This window comes from Notamacropus eugenii, chromosome 3, assembly GCF_028372415.1.
Source record: "Notamacropus eugenii isolate mMacEug1 chromosome 3, mMacEug1.pri_v2, whole genome shotgun sequence".
NCBI lineage: Eukaryota > Metazoa > Chordata > Mammalia > Diprotodontia > Macropodidae > Notamacropus > Notamacropus eugenii.
In genome coordinates this window covers 148,884,411-148,899,777 of record NC_092874.1, presented here as the reverse complement: position 1 = coordinate 148,899,777, position 15,367 = coordinate 148,884,411, and the positions used below count along the sequence as shown (strand labels likewise).

General features: G+C 39.4%; 1 protein-coding gene and 2 long non-coding RNA genes across 3 annotated transcripts in view; 1 reads left to right on the top strand and 2 right to left on the bottom strand.

Annotated features, from left to right (window-relative positions):
- LOC140531283 (uncharacterized) overlaps positions 1–4,090 on the bottom strand; it is a 35,845-nt gene extending 31,755 nt beyond the window's left edge. Inside the window, exon 1 of the long non-coding RNA XR_011976314.1 lies at positions 3,470–4,090. This is a non-coding gene — a long non-coding RNA (uncharacterized lncRNA). The remainder of the gene's footprint in view (positions 1–3,469) is intronic.
- On the top strand, positions 3,649–6,345 carry LOC140531282 (uncharacterized). The gene is made up of 3 exons (XR_011976313.1): positions 3,649–3,734; positions 6,086–6,130; positions 6,247–6,345. It is a non-coding gene; the product is annotated as an uncharacterized lncRNA (long non-coding RNA).
- Positions 6,346–13,329: 6,984 nt separating this feature from the next.
- CCDC71L (coiled-coil domain containing 71 like) lies at positions 13,330–14,398 on the bottom strand. The gene has a single exon (XM_072653075.1). The coding sequence runs from the start codon at positions 14,297–14,299 to the stop codon at positions 13,463–13,465; it is 837 nt and encodes a 278-aa protein (XP_072509176.1). The 5' UTR covers positions 14,300–14,398; the 3' UTR covers positions 13,330–13,462.
- Positions 14,399–15,367: the final 969 nt, after the last annotated feature.

Sequence of the window (15,367 nt, the reverse complement as noted above, 5' to 3'; positions counted from 1 at the left end):
ATTTGAATAAAGTATTTAAAATATAGGATTTATAAGATTTTGGAGACTTCTACATGAGAATCAGAGGCTATAGTGTTACATAGTTTGCAATCATATTACATCAATAGTATTAAAAGACAGGCTTCTGTGGAAGTGATCATCTTGGGAGCACGAAAAGGACTGGCCAGTTTCTCAAATGAAAAATTCATCCTGATTATTTCTGCACCCATCATCATTATTTCTTTGAGGTGCCTGTCCAAAATACATGTCTTATTGGACTAACTCAACAGCATGCATGTCATAATCTTTACAATATGTGTTTCTCATTCTGTTTTTCTGGAATGGATTGGTAGATATTATTTTACTCTTTAGAACAACTGAATGTCACTGAAGTTTATACCATGCTCCAATCCAAATATAAACACTTATTTAAGTGCCTTCTACATGCAAAACACTATCTTAAGGGCTGGGAATACAAAGAAACTAAAAAAACAAACTAGTTCTTGCAGGGTGCGAGGTGGCACCATAGACAGAGCACTGACCCTGGAGTCAGGAGGATCTGAGATCAAATTCAGCCTCAGACACTTACTAGCTGCGTGACCCTGGGCAAGTTATGTAACCCTGATTGCCTCCCCCCCAAAATTAGGACTTGCCCTCAAGGAGCTTATATTCTATTGGAGGGAACACTATCTAAATAGACAACTTGACATACATAGATAACATGGCAGCTTGAGGAGAAAACAAACACTAAGAATTAAAGAACTCAGGAACAGCTTTCTTCAGTTAAACCTCAAAAAAATGTAAGAACTCATATTTCATAAAGATCTCCTATTTCAAATATATAAAGGACTTTGTCAAATCTACAAGAAGATGAGTTATTCCCCAATTGATAAATGGTCAAAGGACATGAACAGGCAGTTTTCCAATGAAGAAATCAAAACAATTTATAGTCATATACAAATCCTCTAAATCATTATTGATTACAGAAATGAAAAGTAAAACAACCTTGAGATATTACTTTACTTCTATCATATTGAAGAGAAAGTGACAAGTGTTGGAGGGGATATGGGGGAAAATAAGGGATACTAATTCATTGTTGCTGGAATTGTGAACTGATCCAACCATTTTGGAGAGCAATCTGGAATTATGCCCAAAGAGTTATTAAACTGCCTCTACCTGTTGACCCAGTATACTACAACTAGGCCTATTTCCAAAGATGATTAGGGAAAAAGGAAAAGAACCCATATGCTCCAAAATATTTGTATCAGCTCTCTTTGTGGTGGGAAAGAAATGGAAGTTGTAGGGATGCCGATCAGTTGGGGAAGGGCTGATCAGGTTGTGGCATATGATTGTGATGAAATACCATGGAAAGACTTGTATTAAATAATGAAGCATGAAACAGGCAGTACCAAGAGAACATTGTATATAGTACTGTATATAGCAATATTATTTGAAGAATGACTTTGAGTGAATAAATCATTTTGACTATTATAAATATCCAAATTAACTATAAAGGACAGATGAAGAAAGACACTACCTGTATCCAGAGAAAGAATTGATAAGTAGGATTATGTACAGAATAATTTTACACACACACACACACACACACACACACACACACACACACACACACATATATATACATATATATGCCTATTTGTGTCTAATGGTAGACATCTCTGAGATCGGGAGGAGGAGAGGGAACGAAAAAGAAATTTACATATTAACTTTGTTGTATATTTAAAAGCAATAGCAAGTTTTATATAGTGAATTTCTGAGTTCACATGCAATCATCTTTTTAAATTGTACTATGTTACAGAAATGCTTCTTTTATTCCATAAATTAAAAAAATTAAAAACTATATTATAGCATGTGAATGATAATTATTATTAATAATAAATGCTTTCATAGAACTTGAAGGTTTGCAAGTGCTTTATAAGCATTATCTCAATTGATTCTTAGCAAGCCAGTGAGCTAGGGGCCATTAGCATTCCTGTTTTACCAAAGAGAAAACTGAAGATGAGGGTAGGTGGTTTGCCCAGAGCCACACTGCTAATAAGAGCCTGAAATAAGATTCATACTCAGATTTCCCTGATTCTAAGTCCAGCCATCCAATGATCTATACCCACTATATACTCTATTTAAATTAAGTAAAGGAAGATGAAGATGATGGAGAAGGAAGAAAAGGAAGAGGAGAAGTGAGAGAAGAGGAAGGAGGGGGAGGAGGAAGAGGAGTGATGGTGATAGGGCACCACTGAAGGTGGTTGAGCAAGGAGGTGACATAGGTTTGTACTTTAGGAAAGTTATTTCAGTAGTCGTATAGAGGATGGATTGGAATAGGGAGAAACTGAAGGCTAGGAATCCAATGAGAAGCCTCTTCTATAGTTCACATGAACAGTGGTGAAGGCCTGACTCTGAGTGAGCTTAATATCATACACGAGTATCTGCAGAATCTTGCTCTTGTAGGTTCCATTTCAACTTTGCACAAGACCACTTTCATGGCTCTAATAACCCTTAGTGAGCCTGCTTCCCTGTCTCACTTGAAATTAACACTCAGCTTTTTAAAAAGTTACCTCAACAGTCCGATTTCTATGTAATCATGGATAATTTTAACTCATCTGGGGAAATACCTTTTATGAGGATAGTTGTTAAACCTATATTTCACTCTGCCCTGGGGTACTCTAATGCTTAGATACATAGGTGATGCACTCAACACCGTGCTATGTGGGAACACAGTAGGGACTTAACAAATGTTTACTGAATTGAATTCATCCCACATAGGACACTGAAAAGCAGTCAAGAGACCAAAAGGACCAAAGAGTCCTGTGTCTTAAAAGCTAAGGGAAAAGAAAATAACTGGAGGAGGTGATGATCAATGGAGTCAAAAGCCTCACAAAGATCAAAAAAGGTGACTGAAAAAAAGGTTACCAGATTTAACAATTTAAAAACTATTGATAACCTTGGAAGCATAATTTCAATGGAGTGCTAGATTTGGAAGTCAATTACAAAGGGCTGAGAAGTGAGTGAAGAGAGAAGCAAAGACAGTAACGGTGATAGCTTTTTCTAGCAGTTTGACTATGAAAGGGAAAAAAAAAGATAGGACCATAAATTGAGAGGATAGAAGAAGTAAGTGAAGATCTTGAAGTGCTCAGACCTGGGCATGTTTACAAACAGCAGGTAGGGAGCAGATTGATAAAAAATTATGGTGATCATGATAAACATTTAGTATGGTGCTTCCCATGTGCCAACCACCACACTAAGCGTTTTACAGTTATTGTCTCATTTGATCCTTGTAACCATCTTGGGAGGTAGGTGGTATTATTATCTCCATTTTATAAATGAAGAAACTGAGGGAAACAGAGGTTAAGTGACTTACTCATGGCCACACAGCTAATAAGTGGCTGAAGCCAGATTTAACTCAGGTCTTTCTGCCTCCAAGCCTGGTAACTCTATTCAACATGCCATCTAGCTGCCCCAAGCTTGAATTTACCTCTTTGTATAGGTCCCACTCCGGTTTTACCGCAACAGGAAGACCCCTCCCCCAACTTCTCTGGAATCTTCATATGCTGGAAACTTCCATGCCCAGTGCTCATAGAGCAGGAGATAGGAAAGAGCTGTCATTGGCCAATCCCTGGCATCTTCCTGCCTATGACATCAGAGACAGGGGGAAGAGAACCCAGATACACCTGAGAATCCACTTGGTTCCTTAAAACATAAAAATCTTCAAGGGAATGTGGAGCTGCCCTGTTGTGGAGGTGACAAAGAGTCCTATATCCCTTATAATGAACTCCTCAAGAATGATACGTTAGCATAACCAGTGTGGCAAGCCAATTGTTATTCCATTTTTCCTCCTTCTAGGTCCTGATGACCATTGTGCCTAGAATTTCACAACTGCCCTGATTATATCTTTGATTTCTTCTCTCTGATCCTGTGTGTCTTATGGCTTCCCTTTATATTAGCTAAAATGTGTCTGAACTAAAGACCTTTTAAAGTTAGTGACCTGAGTAAGTCCCCAAACTGCTATGATGGACTGCGATGGCTCCATAGTAAACTTTAAGCTACTTAAGGATGAGAGTTGTTTCTTTTTTTGCTTTGTGGATATCTCAATATCTAGCACAGTTCTTTATATGAATGTGTAATAAATGTTTTTGAATTGAATAGTAGGTCATACTATGAAAATTTTAAATATCTAATTTAATTGAATATTAGACTCGAGCAAAACATTTAACACTAGAATAGGTGAAATAAAGTATGAGATGCAAACTAAAAGTATAAAGGTGTATTTTTTTTTACAAAAGTATAAAGGTTTTTTTGTTTGTTTGTTTTTTACAAAAACCCAAGAAAATAGAACTCCTATTTCCCATGAGTATCATCCTTCAAAGTAGCCACAAGAAAAAGCTGTACTTATTCAAATAAGCTCCTATTGCTTAAAATATTCTTGGAACTCCTCCTTTAGAACTGCCACCAGAGGCTAGTTCTTGAGCGATACAAGAAAGACAGTTGTAATATCTGTGCTCTGTGGACCAGTATAAGTTTAGAGAAGCTGTCATCAGAAAGTTGACTACAAAGTGACAAATATTTTTTAGCCACAATTCATCAGTTTCCCAAGGTATAACAAAGTTGCAACCGGCAGTAATGAACTATGTCCTAGTTACCCACCCCATTCAAATCAGCTAAAAAAGAAAAAAAATTTTAAAAAATTCTGCTAAGCAAACTGTCATTTTTAAGAGAATATTTGTCAGTGTAGCGAAATTTGTTTTACTACTGGATTCTTAAATAAAATCTCAAGCACAAGTATTCTATAGCAAGAGAACTGACTTTTTAACCCAACAAAATGCAACATTTGCGATGCTAACTATAGTCCTTGCAGTTAAGAAATATCTTTATTCCTCAAGTCACTGTGGAAAATGAAAGTACCAATGACTGACTCCCCCTTGTATATCCTGCTGTCCTTTAAAGATAACACTACTACTAACAATGATTTCAACTATGTGAATTAAGTTTTACTGAATGTATTTGTATTTGTTGCTTGACTTTGGACTCTATTATTATTACTTTTAATTTAATTCTTTTTGATCAACAAAAATCTGTTTTTTTTTTTCTTATCACCCCCCCATTAAAAAACAAACATGTTTCCCCCTTTCCTTTCCTTGGTTTTTTGCCTTTCATTTTTTTTAAGTGTAGGGGAACATAGTAGGAGGCAGACAAAAATCAGTTCTTGATAATTGAGAAAATAATCACCAAAGAAAACACTTGTAACAAACATGTATGGTTAAGCAAAAGAAAAAAAAATGCTGCTATTACTACTTGCAGTCAGTTGTGGCTCTTTAGCTCAGAGGCAGCCTAATTACTAAGAAGCAACATGGCATACTTGATAGAACACTGAACTTGGAGTCAGGAAGACTTAGGTTTGAAGTTATTAGCCGTGTGACCCTAAGCAAGTCATTTAACCTCCCTGAGGTTATTCATCTGTGAAATGAAGGGGTTAGACTCAATGACCTCTAAAGTCTCTTCCAACTCTAATCAAAATCTTTAATCTTGCCTCTCAGAATCACTTTCAAGACTCCATTCTTTAGATTAAGTAAATTAACTGTGTGCCTACAATCTATAACCTATCAACCAGGTAAGTTATTTAATGCAGATATTCTAGAATGTGGGTTGTTTTTATTTATTCATATTTTGTATTCTGATGTTGCCCTACTTCACCTCACCAAAAACTCAAAGGACATAGTCAAGGCTGGATTTCTACAGAATAGAATAATTTAAAAGACATTCATTTAAAATGTTCAAATATTCAATTTGGAAACAAAACCCTGAAGGTTATTCAAGAGTTGGCAAGGTAGTTGTTTGATCATTATCAAAAAAAGTATTTATCTCACAGTAGTTCACTAGAGAATATTTTCTCCAAATATATTAATCATCTAGATTCTAAGATTAGATAGGTTAATGGTCTTTAAGTTAATATTTGATCTAAAATAGCATAAAGCAGAAAATATTAATAAAATAAAAATCATATATTTAACAATGTAATAGCATTTCAAGTATAGCGTTTTATGAAGATCTTTGTTCAAAGCTCTAAGACTTTAATTTTTTTGTTATTACCTAGGATATCACCAAAGTAAGAAGGAATGAATATCAATTTACAAAGAAGGTAACATAGCAACAAAAGACAATCTTAGGATTTTTTATGTTTAAATTACATTTGGATCAAATTTAAGTTCTTAAATATAGTGCCACCTCACTTAACTGGGGGTTGTTGTCCAACAGACTCAACTATCCAGAACACAAATGAGAACCAGGAAGCTACTTTAAAAGCCTCTGAAGAGCTAAACTAGATGCCACAAAGTCCATGCACTTGACTTGTAGGGAGAGACTCTTTTAAGAATGTATTTCCTTCTATATTAAGTATAATTAAAAAAAAAAAAGTTAGCTACCTGGTTTCTCATTTTATGGCATGTTAGAACAGAAGCAAATTTTAAAAGGGGTGGGGGTGCTGAGGAGGGCCAACTAAAGAAAGAGGAGAAAAACTGAAAGAGAAAACAAAAGCTCCAAAACTCAGAAAACAGTCATCTGGTGTCTTGTAGCATATAAAGAAACAGCCCTATTTAACACATCACAATTCACACTATATCAATGTGTCAAAGCACAGTATAGTAACTGATGCTCACACCGCATGACTTTGAGTCATCAGGAAAAGGTTATATCACTTTTAACATATTCTACTTACAAGGTTATTCTATAATATTAAAAAGATGTGGTGACATAGGCTTTTATAAGTAAAAGATCATTTATAGGTCATTTAGTCTGTGCCCTCCCTCACAAGCCTCCTCATCCCTACCTACTGCACACCCTCTCTTACTTTGCAGTTGAGGAAATGGAGACTCATAGAGGTTAAGAAAGCTGGACCAGTCACACATCTATTTAGTACCAGAGTCAAGGCTAAAAACTCAATCTCATGATCTCTAATCCAATACACTTTTGTGTTGTGGCCCACCACCTTATTTCCCTGGTGCTTCTTCACTCATTTTCATGAAAAAAAAATGTTAAATAAAGCAAAACTACATAAGGAAGAAAACTTATGCTCAACATGATCACAATAATTACGAACAAATTAATGTTGAAATTAGTATTATAAGTCCAAGGTCTAGTGCATACACGTAATTTAATGCTGTTGGCACTTCAAGGAACAGGAATGAAGATCCCATAATAGTTTCTTACTTTTTCCATTTTAAAGGTGCTTAAAAAAAGAATGATCAAACTTGCTTTTTGGATTTTAATCAGAAAAAAATTTTTCTACCAAAAATGACACCAGGAATTAAATATCAGTAATTATGATTAAACAAAAGTAGTGTAACATACATTTACAAGGTTGTTTTTATAAATAGAAATAATTTCTAGCTGTTTTCTAAGTGAATCACTAAAACTTAAAGTTTATGTTTCACAAGCTAAAACAAAAAAAAGGTTTATAGTCAATCTTAGGGCATTTTTAGCTTTATGAATCCTTTGAAGAGTCAGGTTTTGGTTTTGTTTGTTTGGTTTTTTTATAACTGAGGCACCCTACAGATCATTTAACTGAAAGTCGTTATTTTACAGATGAAAACACTGATGTCCAAAGAAGTTAAATGATTCATTCATTCAGTGTCACACAACTCATTGGCAATAGAATTGGGACCAGAACACAGTCCAGTGCTTTCTATTCCTGACTGGCATTTCAAAGCCAAAAACAACTATGGACTTGAAAACAATCTTCATAGAGCTAGAAAGAAAATAAATACTGTAGGCAGTTTACTTCACCACTGGGAAGATTCTTAAATTAAAATCTTCAAGCGCAGACATTCCATAGCAAAAGAGGACTGACTCCTAACCCTAGCAGAATGCTTGTATGGACAACATTTGCTATGCTAACTATAGACCTTACATTATTAAGAACTATCTTTATCCTCATGTCAGACTTTGGAGGTATTTATCATTATGTAAATCATGGTCTAGAATGGCATTTACCAAGACAGAAGGGAGTATGGAAAGTGAAAGAATACTGCTTTTGTGAAATCTATAATCAAGCTCAATTTAGAGCTCCTTGCTTCTGGATAACCTCCACATAATGCTTTTCTAGGGAAACTTTTCCCTTGCATTAAGTTAAGCTACTGTAACCTTGGGAATGCTCATCAAGACAAAAATGGGTTTGTTATTCCCTGCGCTATTGAAGTTGGAATTGCAAGCTTTATATCCAAAGTTTTACAATGTATATTTAAGCCTTTGCTTTCAATATTAAGCTATTTTGTTTCTTAGCAATGATTTTGTGCTCTTGCAAAAAGAACTCTTCTAGTCATCTTAGTTCTCTTAATAGAGAAGCAGGGATATACTGCATTATCAACATTGCTTTAAATCAAGGCATTACAAAATAAATCAAACCCTGATTTGTAGTGTTTGTTGATTTCAGAGGTATAAATACTTAGCTGAAAATTTAACAATTGGATATCCTATTTGAACTGGCTCCCTGAACACTCCTGTAGGGAAGTACATAATCTGTAGGTACTAACGTTGACCACTTGGTAAGGTACAGGTGAATAAAACAACATGGTCCTAAAGAAACACTTAAATGAACTTAGTCAAGTTTAAAGATAGATCATATAAGTAGGGCAATGTTTTTGGCTTTTTAACTTTAAACTACCATTTACCAACTCTCTAAGTATTGCTTAGAAAACATTATAGCATACTTTAAATGGTTTGCACAGAAATTGTGAGTAGCAGTTTCCCTTAGGGAAGTCTACATGATGTTATATGAATGGAACCCAAATGGAATCCAAACAAATATCTTGATCCACATTTTTAGCTGAGCTTTGGATACCTGGTACACTTACAGGGAAAAGAACAAATCAGGCTCATTTGTAAGTTGCCATTTCATTAACTGCTTCTAGGTGTCTATAACTGCTCCATTTTCCTATTATATCTTCTGTTTTTCCTTACTTTCTGGCTGAATTGAATATCAAATACCCAAGTATACAGTCACAGCTGAGTAATGAGGGGTGCTCGGGTACACAGTCTAATACCCATACAACCTAATATGGCATATTGTAAACATATTTTGCCATTTTCCTATACAGCATAAAGCCCATGTAAATATTTATTATAACCTTACTAAACTATAATGGGGAACTTTGGATCCTATCTGTATCCCATTGCATAGAGCTTCTGCTTTTGCTGTGGAAGACTAATCTGTCACCAATTTTCCCAATCAAAAATAGGAAGCTTGATTACTAGTAGGTAAGGCTTTCATAGATAATATTTTGATTTACCTCACTAAAGCACTTTAAAAAAAAAAAAAGGTATAGCTATCTCTCTTTGTATCAAATCCTACTATTAGAATGGGAGCTCCAAGAGGACAACAATTGTCTTATCCAATTTTTCTATCGTTCTCACCCTTTAGGACAATGCTACATAGAAAGGAAGACAGACGTGTATTGAATTAAATTTCCCATAGCAGATGAGGTTCATTGATACATTTTGATGCATTTTGAAAACACTCTTTAGCAAGAGTGGAAGACTGAACACATCCTCTTGTCAAACAATAGCTTAGGGAAAATGCTTCAGTAGTGAGGAATGAGGTGGTTCCTAGAAATAAAGCATATTTACTCTGGACCAAATGACATGAGGGAATTATTACTTCAAAATACTTGCCTTGGACCACATGAAATCAGTAGAAAGAAGGAATAGGAGAATAAACATACATAGTAGGGCATTAAAGTACCTATTTGAAGGCTTTCATAAATTTAAATTTTTCAGTGAACATCTATCATTATCATATAAAATTTTTCTAGCTCATATCCCAACACAATCCCAAACCAAAACCTTTATCAACACTAGTAATGGACACTGAAACTAGACAGAGTATTCTCTAAAATTTATTTACAGTCAATAAATTAAAGAGTAAAATACAACCAGATTATAAACCTTGATCATATCCACATCAAATAGAACTGTCCAAGGAAACACTTCAGTTCCATCACGAACAATTGCTTTCTAATGCACTTAAGACATAACAGTCTATATAAAAGGCTTTAAACACACCACTCTAAAGCAAATGTTTTATATATCTCCATTAAAAACCATCAAATTCAAGACTGCTGTGGCAACGCTGATTTTTTAAAAATCTACAATGAATTTCATAATTACTTGAACTTTTTGTATTCAAATATTTTAAAATGTATCTCTGTTTAGGAGTTCTAAGAAAAAATAATCCTATGATTTACACACTGGGTCAAGAGCTGTCAGCCACCAGCATCAAAGTTATACATGTCCAACAAGAATGTTCAAATTGGACAAAGTAAATACACACCACAACAGCAACACTCAGCTATCAACAATGAAGTATGCCCTCAACAATCATCAATTTCTAGGTTTCTAGTCAGGGAAGTAGGATGCTGGTTGGCAGGAAGTAGGGTCAAAGTGATAATAAAGAATCTAAATATTATTTAAAGCACCCATCATACTTAGGCACTAAAAAAAAAAAATGGCAATAAAGGTTGGTAAATTCCTTTCTATCTTAAACTCCATTTGTGCCATTTGAGATGTAAAGATAAGTGAAGGCAAGAGAACAAATAAGAATCATGGGACTTAGGGTTCCTAAATATTTTATACAAACTAAATTACATATTTACTTTAGATGGTGGTGGTAAGTGAGTGCTCCTACCCTCCCCTGCCAATAAAGGCCATTGTGCTAAGATTTACCTTCCACACAGTTGCCAAAAATATTGTACTTGTCAACTACATTAGAGGCTTCTTCATATTTTAGAAATTACCTTGGCTTTATTAAAAAAAAAAAAAAACTTGGCAAAAATAAAAAAAAAATTCACACCGTATACATCACAAACTAGAAATGGCATTGTTTTGTGAGATCATATAAATTACATATTGGACTCGGGGTGGGCAATTACATCCAACTGAAGCCAAGAAAGCTAAAATAATCTAGGGAAGCATTTATGCAAGTCACAAATTTACTAAATTTCAAACGCATATGGGGAAAAGAAATTAAGAACCTTATTCAAAATAAATACATGGTGTCAACAGTTGTTTCATAGTTATGTGCTGAGCAAGAATTATAAAATTCATCCTCCAAGAGAAGTCTGATTCACAATCATCTAGGAAATATCTGGATAATCTATAGACTGCAGTCCCATCCTAATATGGCCATTAGGTGTTTTTAAAACTTAAAATTTTATACAAAACTACACAAAATGGCATCAACGATGTAGTACAAATATGTTTTTCACATATTTAAAAAATTAATATTAGGTTCTCCAAAAGGAATACTATGCATCTGAAATACTAGATACGAAAACATAACCCCAAAAATAAATCTAGCCTTCCATAATAGTTACAATTTAACATTTTTTATCTTCTAATAAATTGTTCACTTTTATTTACTCATGTGACTATGATTTAAAAAAAAAAAGTCATCGAATAATAAGTGAATTACGGACCATGAGAAAATTGCTGAAAAAACTGGCATGAAGTCATTTTTATTTATACAAGAAAAAACATTCATCAAAAAAAATACTATGGACTATTGAGTCTGCAAGATCTCTTTTCAAAAGCTAAGCCAATATGAGTTCTAGGAATATAAAAGTCAAAAATGCAACTCTTTCCTTACACTCCCTAAGAAGCTGCCAAGCAGAGTTAAACCTCAATACTGAGGATTTCATATGCCAAGTTCCAGCCTGGAATGGATTTTTCCATGGCAGAATAATTAAAATCTTGAAAGATAGTGGTACAAAAAACACTACTTGACCCTTTAGGTATTGCAGTGATAACTGGTTATGGCACCACTGGCTACAAACCATTAAGTCTTGCTGCCACCATTACCAAAGGCACTTGGATAATCTAGAATCCCACATTTGGCCAGAGTATAAACACTAATATAAAACAGTAATGGAAGGGTTAGCATTAAATGTGGCTAGCCTATTGGTTATTATGGTCTCAAGCTGATAGAAAAAGACCAGAACTGCAGATAATCATGAACGGAAAGAGGAATCCAAACTTTTATCTTAAACACAAGATCGACAATTTGCTTTTGTCATAATGGTGACGGAATTTTTGGAAGAAAAAAAGTGATGACTGCTAGGCTGGGCATCTCTTGTTATCTAATAACCAAAAAATAAATAAATAAAAAGCAGCTATTTGGCCCAATTTCACTTACAACGTTATTAAATACCAAGAAATGCTCCCACCCCTCTTGGTCGTTACAGCTCAAATTGTAAAATTAATTTGTGTATTCTGCCGACCATTTTAATAAGAATTTTAACTCCTACACATTCATCTCTCATTTACAAATCCTTCCCCTTGGAATAATCTTGCTGAATTTGTAAGCTAGACTAGTACATGGACCCAGGCCAATATACCTCCAGTTTTGTTCGGTGCCATATATTATCGCTGTAACCAACAATAGGTTCTTTAAAAATTAGTTCATTTTTCATCACAACCATGTTGTTTCAACACATTTTAATTTTTTATTCATTTTAACTGAATTTAACAAGTCAGCTTTTTCTAAACAAAATGGTATAAAAAATCAGTATGCTACTATTATCTTCAGGTGCTCAGTAAATATAAACTTAATTCAGATATAAAAATTTTAAAAATCACTAAAAAATGTTTAACCAGTTCTATTTTGTGACTCTTTATAATCACTGAGCCCATGAAGCTCAAAGCCATACAAATCCTTGCACCAATAACAGTCATAAAAGCCCTGAACCTTTTAAAAACGTATACTTAGGTCAAAGCTCCAGGAGCCAGTACAAACTGGGGAACACATGGGATTCAGAATACCCTGAGCACATATTAGTGCAATACCACGAAACATCCATGATCCTCCGTCCAGAAAGAGGGGTGGCGGTACTGGTGGTGGTGGTGGGGAAAAAAAATAAGCTAAGTAAAATCTGGCTTTATTATACAAGCATGAAACAAAATTCCTTTGGAACAATAATGACTTCTTCGGTGGACTTCCAGACCGGTGAGGTAGAGTCCAAAAGGGAGAAAACGGACCTGCCCCCAGAGTCCGGGCGACTTCTCAGCCTGGGGGATGGAGAGGGGCGGGGGCGGACGCGGTCCGGCCCCCTCGGGAGTCCAGGTGCGCCTCGTCCGTCCCGCGGAATCCAGGGGGAGAAGAGGAGGAGCGAGACCCGGACGGCTCCTTCGTCCCGGGATGGGGGCGCACGGATAAGCGATCGGGTGAACCTTCTTTGCCCATAAAGTGCACTGAGGGACGCGGTCCGGGCCGGAATTGTAAACACTAGACTGACACTTGTTCATTTCTCCTGGAGGAAGCTCAGTCCCCAGGGGAGGCGGCGGCAGCCGGAGCAGCGGGGGCTCCGCGGCTGGGCTGGAGAGTGGGAGAGAGGGGCGGCGGGGAGTGTCCCGCTCGTGGACGGCTCCCGAGCCGGGGTCCGCGGGGAAGGGATGGGCCGGGGGGCCGGGGCGGGGGAGGGTCTCAGGACGTGGCCACGGGGAAGCGGCGGAGCCTCACCACCGGCTCCAGGTTCACTCGCAGGACCTGCTGGGCTCGGCGCCGCGCCGCCGCCAGGCTCCGCTCGCCCCACACGTCGTGGCCGACGCGGATGGTGGGGAAGGTGGTCAGCACCGGGGTGGCGGCTCTCCAGATCTCCTCCAGCGTCCGGCCCCCGAAGCGGCCGGCGTGGGGCAGCGGCGGCGGCGGCGGCGGCGAGCAGGGGCGCACGGGCGGGCCGGGGGGCGGCGGCGGCGGGGGCAGCGGGAGCAGGGGCGCGGGCTGGGGCTGGTGGGGCGGCGGCGGCTGTTTCCTGACTCTCCGGGCGGCTGCGGCTCCGGCTCCGGCTGCGGCTCCGGCTCCTCGGCGCCTCCTCCTGGCGGCCGCTCCGGGGGCCGGCCGGCGGGACGGCGGCGGGGACAGCAGCGGCGACGGCGGCTCCCCCGCGCGAGCGGGGTGGCTGTGGGCGGCGGGCGGGGGTCCCGGGGGGTCCGGGACCAGGGCCCGGCAGGACGAGTAGCCGTAGACGTCCTTGCTGCGGAGGATGTGCGGGGAGAACTGGTGCTTGAGGCTGCAGAGGAAGCTCCAGAGCTCGGCGTCCGAGCTCATGAACTCGGTGCTGCGGGGCATGAAGAGCTTGAAGGCATCGCCCAGCGCCTTGGTGCTGCCGGCCAGGGACAGCTGCGAGCGCGAGTACACCACCTTCTCCTCCCGCTCCGCGGCCAGCCCGTCCCCTCCCCGGGCCCGGGGGCCGCCGCCCGCCGCCGCCGCCGCCGGGGCCGCCTGGGGCCGCCGCCGCCGCCTCCTCACGCTGCGCCGCATGGGTGCCTCCTCGGGACGGCCACGGCCGCCGCCGCTGCCCGGGCTGCCTCCCGCCCTCCCCCGCGTTGTCCTCCGCCGGGGCGGCGGTGGCTGCTGCTGTGGCCTCCCGCCCGGCACTTCTTTCCTTACTTTTCTCGCCTCCGCCGCCGCCCCTCCCCCTCAGCCGCCGAGGGCGGAGGACGCGGGTGGATATCCTGCCGCTCCGAACAAAATGGCGCCCGGCGCCCACCCCTGGGCTTTGTCATTGGACACCACCACCCGCTCCCCCCCTCTTCTTCTCTTTCTTCTCCCCCTCTCTTTCTTCCCCTTGCCCTCTCTTTCTTTAAATGTGTCCGCCCCAGGCTCCTCCCACTGTCGTCCTGGCCCCACCCATTGGGTGCCCTCGTAAGAAAGGGGAGGGAAGGGGAAAGATGGGGATGAGTCTAGGTCTAGGAAGATGGTGGCTGGGATGGTTGGGCATGTTGGTGATGGTTGTGGGCGTTGGACTTAAGAGTCACCTGAAGTTGGGTGGTGGAGGTTCTGATGGCATGTCAAGAGTAAAGTATGTGCCAATCCCACTATGGGAAGGGAAGGTCGAAGTTACACCCCAGGTTAAGCATGAGTATTACCGGAATGCCACCTAGGTCTTCAGTCTGAATGAAATAAAAGGGATAAGTCATAAAAGACCATTGATTTGTAGCCGGAAGGGACCTTAGAGATCATCCATTTCAACTCTTTCATTTTATGGATGAGGAAACAGACTAGTGAGCCAGAGGAGGTTAAATGATTCTCTCAAAAGCCACATCTGGATTCCAACCATGGACAGACTTCTGACTCCAAATCTAGCATTCTTTCCAACCAGTTCAAAAGTTTCAGTTATCAACAGAGTGGTGGAATTGGAATGTCAGTCACTCCCACACTAGGACATCACGGAACTGTAATTTAAAGCACCATCCATCCCAAAGCCACTGTTCTTGCTTTCCACACTTCCTACACTTAGCTTTCCTATTTCCCAGTCATCTCAAGAATAGTCTAGTGGTCGAGAGACATCCGGTTGGTCTTGCAAAATGTAAGAAAAACTGTTTGACT